Source organism: Halichoerus grypus, chromosome 10 (genome assembly GCF_964656455.1).
Source record: "Halichoerus grypus chromosome 10, mHalGry1.hap1.1, whole genome shotgun sequence".
In the NCBI taxonomy this organism is placed as follows: Eukaryota; Metazoa; Chordata; class Mammalia; order Carnivora; family Phocidae; genus Halichoerus; species Halichoerus grypus.
Genome location: NC_135721.1, coordinates 80953160 through 80971456, shown reverse-complemented (window position 1 = coordinate 80971456; position 18297 = coordinate 80953160). Strand labels below are relative to the sequence as shown.

General features: G+C 35.1%; 1 protein-coding gene across 2 annotated transcripts in view; it reads left to right on the top strand.

Moving 5' to 3' along the window:
• The first annotated feature begins 30 nt into the window (after positions 1 to 30).
• Positions 31 to 18297, top strand: part of GCC2 (GRIP and coiled-coil domain containing 2) — a 73080-nt gene continuing 54813 nt past the window's right edge. The window contains exons 1-9 of one of the 2 annotated variants that reach the window (XM_078056692.1): positions 31 to 165; positions 546 to 602; positions 1595 to 1679; positions 2818 to 2885; positions 7366 to 7470; positions 8191 to 10662; positions 11377 to 11446; positions 14015 to 14115; positions 14208 to 14306. In XM_078056692.1, the coding sequence (XP_077912818.1) occupies positions 160 to 165; positions 546 to 602; positions 1595 to 1679; positions 2818 to 2885; positions 7366 to 7470; positions 8191 to 10662; positions 11377 to 11446; positions 14015 to 14115; positions 14208 to 14306 (3063 nt within the window). In that variant the 5' untranslated portion in view covers positions 31 to 159. Of the gene's footprint in view, positions 166 to 545; positions 603 to 1594; positions 1680 to 2631; positions 2660 to 2817; positions 2886 to 7365; positions 7471 to 8190; positions 10663 to 11376; positions 11447 to 14014; positions 14116 to 14207; positions 14307 to 18297 lie in introns of those variants that run through there. The other variant, XM_078056693.1, reaches the window with a different exon arrangement.

Sequence of the window (18297 nt, the reverse complement as noted above, 5' to 3'; positions counted from 1 at the left end):
GGGGTGGGGCCACCACCCCCGCCCCCGAAGAAGCGCGACCTTTAACCTGGAGCCGAGGGTACGTCAGAGGCGGCCGCAGACGGAAGTGCGGAGGCGGCGGCGGCTGGGCAGAGGGGTTGCCGGGCTGTGGGGTTTCGTGGCCACTGCGGGCCGGCTGCCATGGAGGTAACGCTGCCGGGGCGGCCGGACTGGGACCCGGGCCCACCACCTTCCTGCCGGGCCTTCCCGCGCCGCGGTTTGGGATACGGGGATGGGCGCCGTGTGAGGGCTTTGCAGCCTCCCTTCCGCTCCCCGCAGCCCCGCAGCCCCGCGCTGTCCTGGTCTCCCCCTTGCCCCAGACTCAGCCCCCGCGGTTATCTGGCCCCTTTACAGCCAGACAGTATACGATTTGTCACAGCGACAGATCCCCTCCTTCCCCAATTCTTTCTCACGTAGGAGTTTCCTACGCTTGATTCCACGGAAGGGCTTTTACCTATAAAGGTTCCAGCGTTCCGTCTGGGATTCGGAAAAGAGTTCGGACACCTGGGTTTGATTTTGTTTTGCAGGATCCTGTTCAAGATGGGATGGCTTCCCCAGCCACCCCTGGGACCGGGAAATCTAAGGTGAAGAGAATACAGTACTTGACTAGCGGGTTCACCTAAGAGTGGAAGGGTGATGAATGGAGAACTTTGGCATGGGTCGGTGGGGTGGCCTATTTAAAAGAAATACTTCTCCAAGGGATCTCAATTTTAGTTCCCACAGTAACCAATCTGTTATTTATTCTTTTTGAAGTTTCCTGCTATGAGAAGAGTTGACTTTTTGTTTACTTCCTGCTTCTGGTTAATGCTGCTGAGAGATTCTGCAATTTTTCAAACATTAAACAAAGCAATCTAATTTACGAGGATTTATATAGTGTAGTGGAAAGAGCAGTGACATAAGTAGACCTCTCCTATGATGTAAAAAAAGAGTTGAATTAGGTAATATTTATGGTCCCATACAACATTTAATATTCAATGATTCTAAAAAGATGGTGGTTTATTGCTTGCATACTAAGTTTTTGGCACTTACCTGAACACTCAGTTACTTCATTTAAGCCTCATGGTAAGCTTAAATGGTAAGACAGGTACTTTTATTATCCAGATTTTACAGATGAGAAAACTGAGTCCCAAGGGTTAAGTGATTTCCCTGATTTCTTAAAAAGACTTAATGCACCCTGATTCGTCTTGTTACTGTAATTATGCTTACATGTTTTCATGTAGCCAAAGACTTATTTCAGCCTTGAATAGAGTAATTTTACAGCTCCAGGGAACTTTAAGTAGAATTAGTCCCAGTCCCCTAATTTTACAATTAAATCAAAACGCAGAAAGTGTCTTAACCTAAACAAGAATATATGTACATAAGAGGTTATGTGCTGTTGTTTTACATTTCATAGTAATTGCTCACCTAGTAATTATTAAGTTGAAGTTGCATTTGCTACTTTTTAAAAATGTGGTTTGGTTGACATAAAGATTTATTCAGTAGGATGTTTTTAAGAGGACATTATGGTTTTGTGTGTGTGTGTGGTATAATAGAAACATGAGTTATAACAAACTGGTAACATCATTACATCTTTCAGCTGGAAACATTGCCCAAGGAAGATCTTATCAAGTTTGCCAAGAAACAGATGATGCTAATACAGAAAGCTAAATCCCGATGTACAGGTATTGTGTTGAAAATATTCATCTTCACCACAATCTCATTGAAACATGGTTAAAAATAGTAGGTTTTTAATAGTATATTAGCTTATTTTGTTTACCAGTATATCCAATAAAATCATAATTATAGTGAAATCTATTACTATTTAACATTCTAACCATTTGCCTGTGTTTTTTTTTTTTTTTTTTTTTTTTTTTACCATTTCACATCACTAAACTGCAGTTATCTTTGAATTATTAAAATAAAGTCAGGGAAAAGGATCTTAAATTGTTAAAATTAAGCACTTTTTTTTTTTTTTTACTCATTTGGATTGTATGTTGGTCTGAAAAAGCATTTTTTTTTTCTAGAGCAATCAGTTGAAATGTTAGAGACATAAGGTTGTGAGCCCAAAGGGTTTGTAAAAAGATGCCTCAAGTAAAGGAATAAAAGATTTCCATTCCTGGAATGTTGAAGTATATTTATTTGCTGAAGTTGATTGATTGCCTATTCACCTTTATATTCCAAAAGGATGTAGATATTAGTATCCTTTTTAATATATGTGGTGAGGCCATGAATTTCCTGTGACTAACAAATGCTAACTGCCCAGCCTAAAAGCCGAGATTTATGTTGTACTAGAAAAGGTCAAATTGTGTTTAGGGAGATTGGATCAGCTTGTGATAAAGAGAGTAATGTATTTGGAAAGGTGTTCTAGGCTCCAGACCTAGACATGAGTTAATGAAATAGGTTAGCATTTATGCTTAACATGAGGTTAGTTGTTGCTTTAAGATTATACAGTAAGAAGTTATTTACAGCTAAAATAATATGTCTGGGATTTGCTACAAAAGTATCAGGATGGGTAAGAAAAAAGGAAAAGGGAGAAGTGCCGGGATGAAACAAGAGTCCGTGTAATAATTGCTGAATTAAGGTGATGGGTGTATTAATCATACTGTTCTTTCTACTTTTCTTATTTGTCTGGAGTTTTCCATAAGAAAAAGGAAAATAAAAGGTAATACTGGGTAAAGTTAATACTTTCTCAAAATATCTGCTGCTTAAATGTATTCTAATTTGTAGTGGGTTTTTTTTTTTTTTAAGAATGTACTTATCACGCTAGACAATAATTATTTTCTTCATTTCTGAACTGGAATTTTTTTAATAATTATTTAGAATTGGAGAAAGAAATTGAGGAATTGAAATCAAAACCTGTTGCTGGAGGAACTGATGATATTATTAAGGTAATGCAACAGTTGCAGATATTGCTTTAATTTTTATATATTTACTTAGAGAAAATGTCTAATGACAAATCAAATTTCCTTTAAAGCTGTCAGTCTGCCAGAGCCCTGTCTGGCTTTCTGTCCCTGTTTGTCCACTTCCTCCCTGCCCTTGGTTAAGTTTTTTACCTCTCTGGTTGCCTGTAAAAAGAGTTAAATGACCTCTCCATCCCTTTCTGTTCTAAAATGAGTGTTCCTCTCTCTCGTCTTCATCCCACACACTCTGTAATTAGGGGGTTGCCTTAATCACAGCCCTGCTCTTCCCTCTCCCCCTCAGAAAACCCATGCTCAGGACTTTGATGATGATTTTTAGGCTAATAGATACATATAATCTGTTAATAGACATATATTCCTGGATGTGACTACTGACATTTTGAGCTGTTTGGGGAAAGAAATATTCACCCATTTTTCTTGTCTTCATATTCATATTCAGACCAAATCCCCTTGCCTGGACAACCAGTGGCAGCCCTGTTTTTCAGGACTTTTAACTTTAGAGACTCTTCAGTTTTTCTGTTTCCTTTATCCTCTACGTGTGTCAGCCACCAGTGACTTCTAGTTCCTTCAGGATAACACTGTAGTTTATCAGTATGCTTTCTCCATTTCCATGGCTGTATGGTAAATGCCTCGTGTCATACTTGACTTTTTTTGATACCTCCCTAACCAGGCTCTCTTCTCTTTTCAGTTTTACATGCTTTTACTAGATCATAGGGTACTGTTTTTATTTTGTTATTCCCTGTCAAAGAAGCTGAATTGGTTATTCTTATTTACATGCCCTTAATGCTGACTAAATGCCTACCCCACCCCCAGTTTGGCCTAATCTTCTTTAGAGTTTCTTTTACTTCTCAAAGCTCTGCAGTAATCTTTTTCCTTTTCTGTATTTATAATTTGAGTCTTGATATCTGTTCTTTGATTATAAGTTTATAAATTATCTTATTTTCTTACTAGGGGGCTCCCAACTTGTGAGCAGTGTACAATTGAAGGACTCCCAGAGAGTTACTGTAAGAGAGCTTTAAATCCCCATGGATATCTCACACGATTGCTTTGTTCTTTATTTAGCTAAGACAGTATATAAAGCATGCATAGTGTGCACAAATACCATTTGGATTCACAGTGTACTGATTTACTTAAGTATTAGTGAATTCATAGTAGTTTTCTTTGCTTATTTGGTCATTTTGTATTTTATTAATCAGTGATAGCTGAAGTAAAACTACTTGATATTTACCTAAGAGTATTGACTCTAGAGCCAGACACCCTGATTCAGATCTTTGGGTCCCTGCTCTGCCATGTATTACCTACGTGGCCATACCTAAGTTTCTTTCCTTTCAGTTCCTTCACCTGTAGACTAGAGAAAATAATAATAATACCTACTGTTCATAGAGGTGTTGTATTTTGAGTTAATACATGCTTAGAACTTAAAATTGCATCGGTCACATAAGTTCTCAATAATTTATTGTAGGGACGCCTGGGTGGCTCATTCGGTTAAGTGTCTGCCTTCGGCTTGGGTCATGATCCCAGGGTGCTGGGATCGAGTCCCGCATCGGGCTCCCTGCTCGGGGGAGCCTGCTTCTCCCTCTCCCTGCTTCCCCCATTTGCACTCCCCCCCTTTGCTTGTACTATCTCTCGCTATCTCTCTCTCTCAAATAAAAAAAATCTTTTAAAAAAATAAAAAATTCATTGTAATATATGTTATTGGCATATTTTATTTGTGGGGGTATTTAATACATACACACTAAAAAGGGGTTTTTGTATAATTTAGTATCAGTTAACTCTTAGCCCTTGAAATACTTGTTATACAGTTGCATTCCAGAATATCTAAATATCTGCCCCTTATTTCCTCCTTATTCCCGAGCAGTGTATTCTCCCTTTCTGTCAAAACTGCTAAAGAGGAGATTAGAAAATTTCTCTAAGTTAACGAGCTTTACTTTTCAGGTTAATTTCATATTAAAGCATGTTATCCTCACCACTCAAGTTTCAGAAAGTAAGTTTGGTAAAATTCATGAGAACAAAACCTTTGGCTTCTAATTCTAATGAGAGAATTACTTTGGGGAGTGAAAGAGATATGTATCAGTTATTCTGCTGCTATAAGTAATTTTTCTATTTTAGAAAAATCCTATACTGCAATATAATACATTCTCTACACCTCTGGAAAACTTCTAAGTTTTATCTCTTCATTAGAAAAAGTACACTAGAAAAATGAGGCTCTGAATACAGAATTTTCTGTTTTTCCTATAATGTTAAAAATTTATGGCTTTTTATAAGTTTTAATTGTAATTAAAATTTCTGGAAATCATCTTATTTCTGGTAGTGATCTTCTAGTGCATTGGGATACATCTAAAATTTTATTCAAAGCTGACGTGTTTGACTTCTATTTTAAATATAGGAATAATAATCCATATTTTCCATGTCAAAATTTGAAGTGTATGGTATTATAGTGAACTTATATGCTGCTGCTAAATGCAAGGGGAAGGTGAAAACTGCATGTTAAGAGAATGGAATTTCTAGTACAGTCATTCTTGTTACTATCTCTTTGCTGGAATCAAATCTATGTTTGCTAAAAAATAACTGTCCATTCTGTGCCTCTAACCTTCAAGGTTTTTTACAGCTGTTTTCAGTTAATGGCCTCTATATATCTCCTAAATTTAATGAATGTATTTAGGCTTCCCCTGATATTTACCAGTCAGAAGTTTATATTGCAATACATTATGTAATGTGAAAAACTCATTTTAAAACTAAAACTGTTTTAACCAAAGTAATATATGCATATGATTTACCAATAATGCTAATAACTAAAGAGCTTATTATAATACTAAATAACAGAATTATTTCTGTTTCTAAAAATATATGGTTATACTGCTATTCTTTGATTTATCCATTTAGACATTTAGCTCTTAACTTGCTGCTACAGCAGATGAAAATTTAGCTATCTTTCACAACAACTCTTACTTTCGGTCAAATAGATCAAATAACCTTTTCCATTTTTTCCTGGACCACCTCCTTCTAGAGCCTTCTGTCCTACACTAATTTGTTCTGGTCATTCTCTTGGTCTGCCGCACAGTTTTCCTGGAATTGGCCTTGTGCTGTAATCCTGTGAATTTCTATACTGCTTTCCTATTATTGGCCCCTGTTTGCTAGGTGACATGTCATTGACTTTCTTCGTTAACCTATCTTATATAGAGTATGTCTTTCTGTAGCATTCTAAGAAGGGATGTTTGGGAGGAAAAATGTTGTCATCCCATATTTTAAAATGGCTTTATTCTACCCCTGTCTGAATAATAGCTATAACTTTATATAAAACTCTAAATTTTCTGCATCTGTTTTGTTTTTGTTAAAGTTTTTCTTTATTTCATGTAAGTTCAGAGGCAAGCAAATCTAGGGTGATAGTGGACTAATACTTATTTAGGATTTTAACATTATTTAGATTTTAACCTTTAGGATTAACTTTATCTGGATTCGTGGTGAATTGGATTTATGATTTTCCTGTTTGTAAAGTCCTCGGATATTTGTATCAAGTTATGCAAATTTTATAGAATAACTTGGGAATTGCTTCTTATTTTGTCTGAGTAAGTTCATATGTAATTGGGATAATCTGTTCTTTGAAAATTTGATGGAATTCACCTGTAAAACTCTTCTTCTGTTTTCTTTAGTGGACAATTTTTAAGCCACTAGTTTCATTTTTAAATAGTTATAGTATTAATTATGGTTTTTAATTTTTTCTTGAGTTAATGAAGCTATATTTTTCTAGCAATTTTTATTCCTTTCATTTCAGTTGTTAATGTTGTTGCCAAATAATTGTTTGTAATATTCTCTTTAACTCTTTAATCTCTGATTTATATGTAAATATGTTTCCTTTTTATTTTTATGATTGTGACTTCTGTCTTCTCTTGGTCAGTCTTGCTAGAGGTTGTTTCATTAGCATTTTTTTTTCAAAGAACTGATTCTTGTTGATTTAATTTCTGTTTCATTAACTTCCTATCCTGTTTAATTTCTGCAGAGAACAAACCTGTCTCTGAGGAAGAAGGGACACGAGTGATTTCTTGCCTGTTATTCTAACCACTCCCTATTCAGGTTTTCAACCAATCCCCAATTTTTGAATCCCACACATTATACTTCCCTTAACAGTATCTGGGGCCTCCGATTTCTGAGCATTTAGTTTTCTAGAGTATTTGCCAGCTTCTCATATGTGTTTCCTTGTGAAGGTACTGTGAGTTATACTTTTCCTCTTTCTAATTCAGTTGCTCCTCCACTTTTTAGTTTTCAAAAAATATGGTGAAATTTCCCATATCCTCACTTCTTTTCTCCTTTTCTCTTTGTTCTTGTGTATAGACCTTTTTAAGTCTTTTATCCTTACTTCAGTGTGGTTTGGAAAAGGTGAAGAGAAAATTATGCATGTGGTCAATCCACCATGTTTAACCTCAGGCAAACAAATCATCCTGTTCCAAAACAGGCATTGACTGAACGTCTGGATGCCATTCTTCTGGAAAAAGCAGAGACTGAGCAACAGTGTCTTTGTCTGAAGAAGGAAAATAGTAAAATGAAGCAAGAGGTTGAGGTAAGGCAACAGTTTATTGTTTGGTTTTTTATTTGTTAACTAATATGGTCATGAATTTTAGAGCTAAGACCTTAACGAGCATCTGATCTGATTATAATAATTTACAAGAAAACAAGTTGATATCTAAAAAGAAAAATCATTAAAAATCATCTGGATACATAGAAATGGAGTCAATGTTGTTGCATTGCTTAATCTTACTTATTGCTATAATGTCATTCTTTATTAAAAATTAATCAAGATTACATATTTTGTGAAACAGTACTTAAGTTGATTCTCACACGTACTCTAAATATCATTATCTGTTCAGTTCTAGGATACTCAATTGCCTTTTGGGTCTGAGCTAATTTTCTCCAAAAGTCCCTTATTATTTTACTCAGGAGATACTAATTAAAGTCTTGTGACTTAATGCAACTTACATAATTTATCACTTTTTAAAAGGAAATTAAACTCAGAGATTTCTTATTTCTTAGTTATTATTTTGTGTTTTCTTGTCTTTTTAGTTATTACTTTGAATAACATATTTAATACTGCTGATGTGCAGTATATTGTCATACTTAAGGTAGTCACAGCCTGTGCAGAATTCTTGGAATCTCAGTATCATATTTCTCTATGTACATTTTTGCTCACTTCCTTTTCTAATTAGCCTGTGGCTAATATTTTTCCTGAAGGCAGGTGTTTCTTTTGTCTTAAATAATTTTTGTGTGCTTGTTTTTGTAATAGGATTCTGTAACTAAGATCAAAGAGGTGAACAAGGAGTTTGAACAATCGCAAAGAAACTATGTGAAAGAAATTGAAAATCTGAAAAATGAATTAATGGCAGTACACTCCAAGCACAGTGAAGATAAAGCTAGCTTGCAAAAGGAACTGGAAGAAGTAACCAAAAAACAATTAGAACTTTCTGAACAACTTAAATTCCAGGGTGACTGTGAAGATAATGTTAAAAAACTACAAGAGGAGATTCAGAATATCAGGCCAGCCTTTGAGGAGCAAATTTTGTATCTACAAAAACAACTAAGAGCTGCCACAAATGAAAAGGAGAAAGAAATTACTCATCTCCAAGAAGTCATTGAGGCTAATTCCCAGCATTACCAAAAAGATGTTATTAGTTTGCAAAAAGAGCTTTTGCAATTGAAAGCTACACACCAAGAGCAGGTTAAAGAATTGATGTGCCAAATTGAAGCATCTGCTAAAGAACGTGAAGCAGAAGTAAATAATTTAAACCAGCTAAAGGAGAATTTAGTCAGACAAGGTGAGGCAAGTGAGAAGAACACTCAGGAGAAATATGACTGTGAATTAGAAAACTTAGAGAATGCACCAAATGCAAACCATGAAAATCAGATGTGTCCTTTGGTCTTAAAAGAAGATGCTTTTGTAGAACGAGTAGTAAACGAAAAAGTCAAACATTTAGAAAATACCTTAAAAGAATTGGAGTCTCAACATAGTATCTTAAAAGATGAGGTAACTTACATGAATAATCTTAAATTAAAACTTGAAATTGATGCACAACATATAAAAGATGAGTTTTTTCATGAACGGGAAGACTTGGAGTTTAAAATTAATGAATTGTTGCTAGCTAAAGAAGAACAGGGTTGTGTAATTGAAAAATTAAAATCTGAGCTAGAAGATTCAAATAAACAATTTTGCTATACTGTAGAAAAACATAACAAAGAAGTACAGAGTCTTAAGGAACAACATCAAAAAGAAATATCAGAACTAAATGAGACATTTTTGTCAGGCTCAGAAAAAGAAAAATTAACATTAATGTTTGAAATACAGGGTCTTAAGGAGCAATGTGAAAACCTACAGCAAGAAAAGCAAGAAGCAATTTTAAATTATGAGAGTTTGCGAGAGATTATGGAAATCTTACAAACAGAACTGGGGGAATCTGCTGGGAAAATAAGTCAAGAGTTTGAATCAATGAAGCAACAGCAAGCATCTGATGTTAATGAACTTCAACAGAAGCTCAGAACTGCTTTTAATGAAAAAGATGCTCTTCTTGAAACTGTGAATCATCTCCAGAGAGAAAACGAAAAGTTATCCCAACAAGAATTAGTATCAGAACTTGAAAATACCATAAAAAGTCTTCAAGAAAAGAATGAATTATGTTTAGTTAGTCTCAGTCAGAGAGATACCATGTTACAAGAATTTGAAGCAAAGATAAATTCTCTTACTGAGGAAAAAAATATTTTCATAGGAAAAATAAAATCTTCTCATGAAGAGATGGATAATCTCCATAAAAAATGTGAAAGGGAAGAAAGATTGGTCATAGAACTTAGGGAAAAAGTGGAACAAACTAGCCAGTACAACAGTGAACTAGAACAAAAGGTAAATGAATTAACGGGAGAACTAGAAGAAACTTTAAAAGAAAAGGATCAAAATAACCAAAAACTAGAAAAGCTTATGATTCGATTAAAAATTATTTCTGAAGACCAGGAAGCACTGTCATCTGAAGTGAAGTCTCCTTATGAGGAAAATAATAGATTAAGTTCAGAAAAGAACGAGTTAAATAGGGATTTGGAAGCTCTCCTGTCCCAAAAAGAAGGAGCTTTTATGCTTACGGAACACATTTCTGAATTAGAAAAGAAACTTCAGTTAGTGGTTGCAGAACGAGATAATTTAAGTACACTGCTTGAAAATGAGCAGGTTCAGAAGTTATTTGTCAAAACTCAGTTGTATGGTTTTCTTAAGCAGATGGAGTCCAAAATTTCAGAAGAAAATGAAGAACAAGATGTTGTGAATGTCCTGCAAGCAATAGGTGAATCCTTAACTAAAATAAATGAGGAAAAACACAACATGATTTTTCACTATGATAAAAGGGCAGCAGAGTTAGAAAAAAAGATTGAGTGCCTTCAAGAAGAGAATACAGTTCAGTGTGAAGAACTTCGATCTTTACTAAGAGACCATGAACAAGAGAAAGGTCTCTTAAGGAAAGAGTTAGAAGAAACACTGTCACATAAAGAGGACTTGCAGTCTGATCTTCTAGAAATGAAGAATGCTAATGAAAAAACAAGACTTGAAAATCAGAATCTTTTAAGTCAAGTTGAAGAAGCCTCTCAAAAATTATGTAGCAAAAATGAAACCCATAAGGTAAAAGAACAGCGTTTTGTAAAGGAACATGAAAATCTGAGGCTATCACTAGAACAAAAAGAAGCCGAATTACAGGATGTGAGAGCAGAGTTGTTATTATTAAAGGTACTCTTATTTCAATTTTATTAATTTAAATAAATTCTTAATTCTAGTCCTAGATTCGAGAAAATATATACATTAAATTTTTACACTTAGAAGTAAATTTTCATCATTTAAGCTCAAATGACAATTTTCTGAAAGTACAGTAAACATTTTCGTGTTGTGTATCCTCTATCCACATTGGTCACTTTTTGGTTTTAGATCATTTTAGAATCTTGATCTTGCATAAGATTAAATGATTAAGGGGTTAAATGTCCTGGTTAAAATTGTGCAACCAGTCACCACTAAAACTACATAATGAAAAAGACTTGAATTTCATTCTTGTGTGATATACATAATACCTTTCTTAAAGAGCACTGTTGAGCAGAAAAGTGGGCTATTGCAGTATTTAACTTTAGCCAAAATATTAGATTTTTCTCCAAAAATTTATGAAAGTATGATAAACAATAATCATTTAATCTTTCCCTATTGCATTGAGTTTGATATGTGTCAGGTTATTCATCTTGGCCTTGGATACTACTGTTTGTTTGTTTTTTTATAGTAAATACTATATGCCTAATAAGGTCAGGATTACCTGGTCTGTCAAGGTAGGAAAAAGACTTCATCAAATTCCCTTTTATGTGAATTTTCTTTAATGAGGATTTTCTCATGCATGACATGATGGCCAGTTCATCGTGGGGAATGAAGTGATTTTCTTTTTGTTTTTCCTATAAAATCTAGGATTCCTTAGAGAAACCACCTGTAGAAAATGATCAACCTTCTTTAGTAAAAGAGCTGGAAGAAAAAATAGGTAAGTATGGTTTTGCATATATTGTTGCAATGAATTACACAGATTCTTGTAGTGTTAGAGTCTGTTGAGAAATGTAGTAACCAGTTAATGAGTTGTTTAATCATAATAACTAGCTGTCTCTTTCTAATGTCCCCATTCTTGCTTCTCTGCCATCTGTTTGCCTTCCCTTCCAAAATTACCACTTTCTTGTTTAATCCAAAGGACTGATGTGATTCCCTTTATAAATGGTTCCATGATTGTTTTGGGATTTTTCATTCATTTAGCAAACTTTATTTGAATGCCAGACTATATTAATAGCAGAGTGATTAAGATACAGACCATGTCTTCAAAGAGTTCAGTGCCAGAAGGGGCTGTTATTGCAGTAGTTTGAGGTGTGGACAAGATACAGTGCTGGCGCTACAGGAAGGCATGATTAACTGTCTTGAGTTAGGAAAAAACATCACAGAATAGGCTGTACTTTTGTTGTGTCTTGAAGAATGAGAAATTTGACAAGAGAAGAGGCAGGAGGGAACAGCAGGTGCATGTATGTTAATATATATAAGATTAAGGAGCATACCAAGAAGTTCCTGGAGAGGCAGGAGTCCCGTCACAAAAGCAAAAGAACGTGTGCAGAGCAATTGGGACTTTTTCCTAACGCATCTTCATCATACTAACATTACGCGGTAGCTATTTTATTCCCATTTAAAAATGAAGAAACAAATACTTAGAAGTATTAAGTAATGTGCCCATAATCCTTCAGTTTAGTGCCCAATTAGTCTGATGGAGAAGAGGGAGAGGAGGAAGTTGTAAGATTTTATGATGAATCCTATTTTCTTGAGGTGGATAATTGAGGCAGGTAGAGTTAGATGAAATTAGGAACTCAGTTTGAGACATGTTATATAACAACCCTAATGGAAATGTCAGGTAGATTGCTAAATATGCAAATCTGGAGTTAGGGGGAGGGAGCTAGACCAGAGATAAAAAGTTGTAGTTAACATAATAGTTGCATTAAAAGCCATAAAATGGAGATCACCAAGGAAGTGAATGTAGAAAAAAGAAGACCAGAGACAATTAATCTGTCATTTAGAAATCTGAAAGACAGGAACAGCAAAGGAGATTGAGAAGGAGTAGCCAGTGAGTTAGGAAAACCCAGAGCATAAAATGTCTTAGAAATTAAGACCAATGAAGTGCAAGTGATAGAAGTGTTTCAAAAGGGAACAAATATTTAACCATGGCAAATGCTGCTATAGGTCAGGTAACATTAGTACAATGAACTAATCATTAGATTACGCAGCATAGAGGTCATTAGTAACTTGATAACCTGTTCTGTGATATGCTAAGGCCAGAGCCTGATTGAAATGAGTTCAAGAAAAAAAATGGGGGAAGAGAAATTTGAGAGCATGTGTACACAACTCTTACACGGAGTTTTGCTATACAAGAAAGAGATGAGACAATAGCCAGATGGGAAGTGTGGCGATTTGCCTTTTTGTGTGTGTGCGATGTTTCACCAGTCCTTTTGTGACCTCTTCCCATCCTCTTTGGTCCTTCCACTGTTTGCTCTTAGCTTTAAAGCCCTTGATATTTTCCTTTTTGCATGTTGGGAAAAAATCCATTAGGGGGATTTGCTGCACAAGAAAGAGGGAGCATTGCTGCACTGATGCCTGAGTGGGTGAGAAGGTTATAGAATGAAATGCAGAAGTGGAACAGCTGGCCAGTGCTGCACACACACAGAACAGTCACCTGTAGCAGCAGAGGAAGGCAGAGGCTGTGAGCACAGGTGCATCTAGAATAACGAGCAAGAACAGAAATTCAGATCGTGACTTAAGCAGAAATAGCAAGAATTAAGATCTGGAACACAGGAGTTGAAATAGAGGAGATGGCTAAAGACATTAAGGGAGAGATCAGGATTGGGTACGTAAAACACATTATGGGTTTAGTTGTAAAAATTACACCTGCCAACCAAGAGGAGTGTGCCTATAGAGCCTAAGTATTTAACTGTGTCTGGTATTTCCCCTACATGACCCTGATTTGCAGATTGCCACCGAAAGTCCTACAGTACTTGAGTTTCTGGGAAATCTTTTTTTTTTTTTTTTTAAGATTTTATTTATTTATTTGAAGGAGAGAGAGCACAAGTGGGGGTGGGGAAGGGCAAAGGGAGAGGGAGAAGCTAACTCCTCACTGAGCAGGGAACCCGATAAGGGGCTTGATTCTAGGACCCTGAGATCTTGATCTGAGCCAAAGGCAGACTCTTAACCAACTGAGCCACCCAGGTGCCCTCTAGGAAATCTTCTAACATTAAAGGAGTACTACCACCCTCTCTAATTTCTAGCTGCTTATGAAATGATTTTTAAGAAAAGTAGGCTATTTTGATTGATTGCAGGAAATTTTTTACATTGTTTGCCTTGCTTAGGCAATGAATAAGCTTTCACTTAAAAAATATTAATATTTTTGCTATTTATTTCATTACTTTTAATTCCAAATTACAGATTTTGTGTTCCCAGTTAAAGGTCAATTTCAAAGGCTAAAGTAAGTAAATTGGGTTTTTTTCCTTTTGAGTTCATATATAATTCTTTCATTTTGTGTTTTTAGGATATCTGGAAAAAGAATCCAAAGAGAAAGAGGAAAAAATAAATAAGATAAAACTGGTTGCTGTGAAGGCAAAGAAAGAACTAGATTCTAGCAAAAAAGAGGTAAGGGGACTTAAAAATGCAAGCTTCAAGAATTTTACATGTTAGAAAATCTAGTACTTCTGTCCATAAAAAACTTCTTATATTTAAAATAGGCCCAGAGTCTACGAGAAGAGCTAGAATCTGTTCGATCAGAAAAGGATCAGTTGTCTACTTCCATGAGAGATCTCATTCAAGGAGCAGAAAGCTATAAGGTAAAAATAGTTATTTTAATAGCAAGTTATATTTGTAACTTCTAAGTTAAGGAATGTACTAGAAATGTGAAACTCTTGTCCATAACACAGTCACCTTGTATTTTTTAGTAAATCCTTTTTTCTATTTTTTTGTGTAATGTGGTAGCATCCTAGTATCAAGATTTTAAGTGTCTAAGCTTTAAAGTTCCTTCAAGCTATTATTTTTTTAAAACTAAAATTCTGTTTTGGGATTTCCTAATAAAATAAGTAACAAAAAAGATGGCTATTATTACTGTTATTATTTTATATTCTGGCCAAGTGAATAAACTTGAAGCTCAAACAACAGTTTAAAAAGAAAGTGAATGCATTATTTGGAGGTAATAATGCTTGTCAACCTAACATGAGAATCTATTATAAAAAAAAAATAAAATGAGAGTGCAATGACATCATTAAATGTAAGATAAATGCCATTACATTCTTTTATGTATCTATTTGGCAAATATTTATACAGTCAGGCCGAATACTGAGTTCTAGGGAGGTGCAGTCAACCAAATACACTAAATTTGTGCCCTCTTAGGACTTAAATTCCAGTGGCAATAATAAAAAGTAGACAAAAATATAAGAAACTTACTGTGTAGAACAATAAATGTGGGTGGTAGGGACAAGAAAGTAAGCCAAGTGGGATTGATTGAAAGAAGAAAATTCCATAATAGCCAAAAAATAAAATTTTTGGAAGAACTTTAATGAGAAAATTTGGCCTTCATGAAGAAAACTACAGAACATATATATGGCAACTATTATTATTTGAAATACTAGTTTTCAGGTTGGTTTACATGTTCCAAAACAATCTCACTAAAAAATCTAGGATTTTTTTTGACTGGGCAATCTTGATCATTCTAAGTTTCAAATGGAAAATAAGCTCACAAGAATAGTTAATACTTTTTAAGTGAAAAAAGAAAATGGACATCTTGCTTTAGCAGATGCTAAAATTTATTATGAAACCATAATAATGTGATACAGGTCTGATGTAGAAATAAGACATTAACAGAAGACATAGAGACTTCTGTATAACAACAAACACTTCTAGGCCAGGCTCTCTTCTAAGCACTTTACATATCTTATCACACTTAATTCTCAAAAGAACCCCAAGAAATATGTTACTAACATTGCTAGTTTACAAGTGAGGAATCCGAGGCACAAAGAGATTAAGAGACTCAAATCACAGAGCAAGTAACATAGTAAAGCTAGGATTGGATTCAGGCAGTCTGGTTCCAGATCTGTTCTAACACCAAGTAAGCTATGCTATATACTACTCCAGTAAGATCTAAAAACATAGAAACCAACAAAGAAGGAATTAAATAACTATTTCAGAATAATTTAGTCAGATTTTTACTTCACTCCCACACACCAAAATAAATTCTAGATGGATTTAAAGAGTTTTGTCAAATGTGAAAGGGATTTTTAAAAACCCAGTATAAGACACTTAATCATTTGAGTTCTGGATATGAAATATGTTTCTAAACTTAAAGCAGTTAAAGAAGTTACAAAGAAAAAGAGACTGAACTATAATAAAAATATAAAATTAACATGAAAATATGACAGGGGATTAATATCCTTAATATATAAAGGTATCTGACAAATTCATTTTGTAAAACACTTATTTGAGTTTAAATATAGGCTTGTCTTTTATGAGCCATTAGCAATTTGCTTCTTTCAATTTTAAGAACCCCATAATATGTTTTATTAATTTTTCCTCCATGGGTAGACCAGGTATGCCAGATTCTTTGTTTAGAATATAGATTTCAAAAGTCTGAAAAAAGAGAATAGAATATCAACTGTGAGACAAGAACAGAAGGTATAACTGCAATAATGAGAATACTCATAGGAAAAGACATGCCTTTCAACAAATGTAAAAAGCTCTTTGGAAAATGATATAGGTCAGACTCAGAAAAGGCAACACAATATTGAAGAAGAACAAAATGGGAGGATTAACCTGACCTCAAGACTTAACTATAACACTACAGCAATCAAGACAATGTGGTGTTGGTGAAAGAATAGACAGATAGATCAGTGGAACAGAATAGAGAGCCCAGAAAAAGACCCACATAAATATAGTCAACTGTTCTTTGACAGTAGAGCAAAGGTAATCTTTTCAACAAATGGTGCTGGAACAACTGGACATGCACATACAAAACAAACGGAATCTAGACACAGACCTTATGTCCTTCACAAAAATTAACTCAGTGGATCACAAGCCTAAATGTAAAACATAAGACATGAAATTCCTAGAAGATAATGGGATAAAACCTAGTTAATTTGGGTATGGCAATGACTTTTTAGATAGAACACCAAAGGCCTGACCCATTAAAGAATTGATAAGCTATATATACTTCATTTAAATTACAAATTGCTGTTCTGTGAAAGATAATATCAAGAGAATGAGAAGGCATAGACTGGGAGAAAATATTTGCAAAGGACATATATCTGATGAAGGACTGTTATCCCAAAATATGCAAAGAACCACTAAAACTCAACCGAAACCTGATTTTAAAAATGGGCCAAAAACTTCACAGATACCACACCAAAGAAGATAAAGAGATGGCAAATAAGCATATAAAGATACTCCACACCATATGTTATCAGGGAAGTACAAATGAAAACAATGAGATAACCACTGCACACCTATTAGAATGGCCAGAATCTGAAACACCAACACTACCAAATGCTGACAAGGACATGGAGCAACAGGAACTCTCATTTAGGAACTCTGGTGGGGTTGCAAAAGAGTAAGTACGGACATTTGGGGAGAAATTTGGCAGTTTCTTACGAAACTAAACCTACTCTTACCATACAATCTAGTAACCATTGGTATTTACCCAACGCAGTTGAAAACATACCCACACAAAAACCTGCACATAGGTGTTTATAGCAGCTGTATTTATAATTGCCAAAATTTGGGAACAACCAGAGTGGCCTTCAGTAGGTGAATAGATAAGCTGTGGTACATTCAAACAATGGAGTATTATTCAGCACTAAAAAGAAATGAGCTATCAAGCCATGAAAAGGTGTGGAGGAAACTTAAATGTATACTATTACCAAGCAAAAGAAGCCAATCTGAAATGTCTACATAATGTATGATTCCAACTATATGACATTCTGGAAAAGGCAAAAGACAGTTGAGAAAAAAAGCAATCAGTGGTACCCAGGGGTTTGGGGAAGGAAGGGATAAATAAGTGGGGGGAAAATGGAAAGAGGTGGGAAAATCCTCTGTGGATTTTTAGCTTGTGAAACTACTCTGTATGATAATCTATAATGGAGGATGTATGTCATTTTAAATTTTTCCAAACCTAGAGAATGTATAACACCAAAAGTAAACCCTAATGTAAACTATGGACTTTGGAGGATGATGTGTCCTTGTAGGGTCATCAGTTACAATAAATGTACCACTGTGGTGGGGCTTGTTGATAATGTCAGAGGCTCTGCATTTGGGGTGGAGGGGTAATGGGAAATCTATGTACCTTCCTCTCAGTATTGGTGTGAACCTAAAACTGCTCTAAAGAAAAAAAAATGAAGTCTATTAAAACATTTTTAAAAATAGGTTTTATAGTTGTAAAATTTTCTAAATCTTTGAGTAAGGTAGGAATTTCATTTGTGATGAAACATCAGGATTTAAGATTAAATCAGCAGTGCTGATATGTTTAAGAATGATGATCACTGGGGTGCTTGGGTTGCTCAGTTGTTGTGCATCTGCCTTCGGCTCGGGTCGTGGTCCCAGCGTCCTGGGATCGAGCCCCACATCGGGCTCCCTGCTCTGCAGGGGGCCTGCTTCTCCCTCTCCCACTCCCCCTGCTTGCGTTCCCTCTCTCGCTCTGTCTCTGTCTGTCAGATAAATAAAATCTTAAAAAAAAAAAAAATGATAATCACTAAAAGCAAAGCAAACCTGGAGACATCACAATTCTGGACTTCAAGCTATATTACAAACTGTAATCATCAAGACAGTATGGTATTGGCA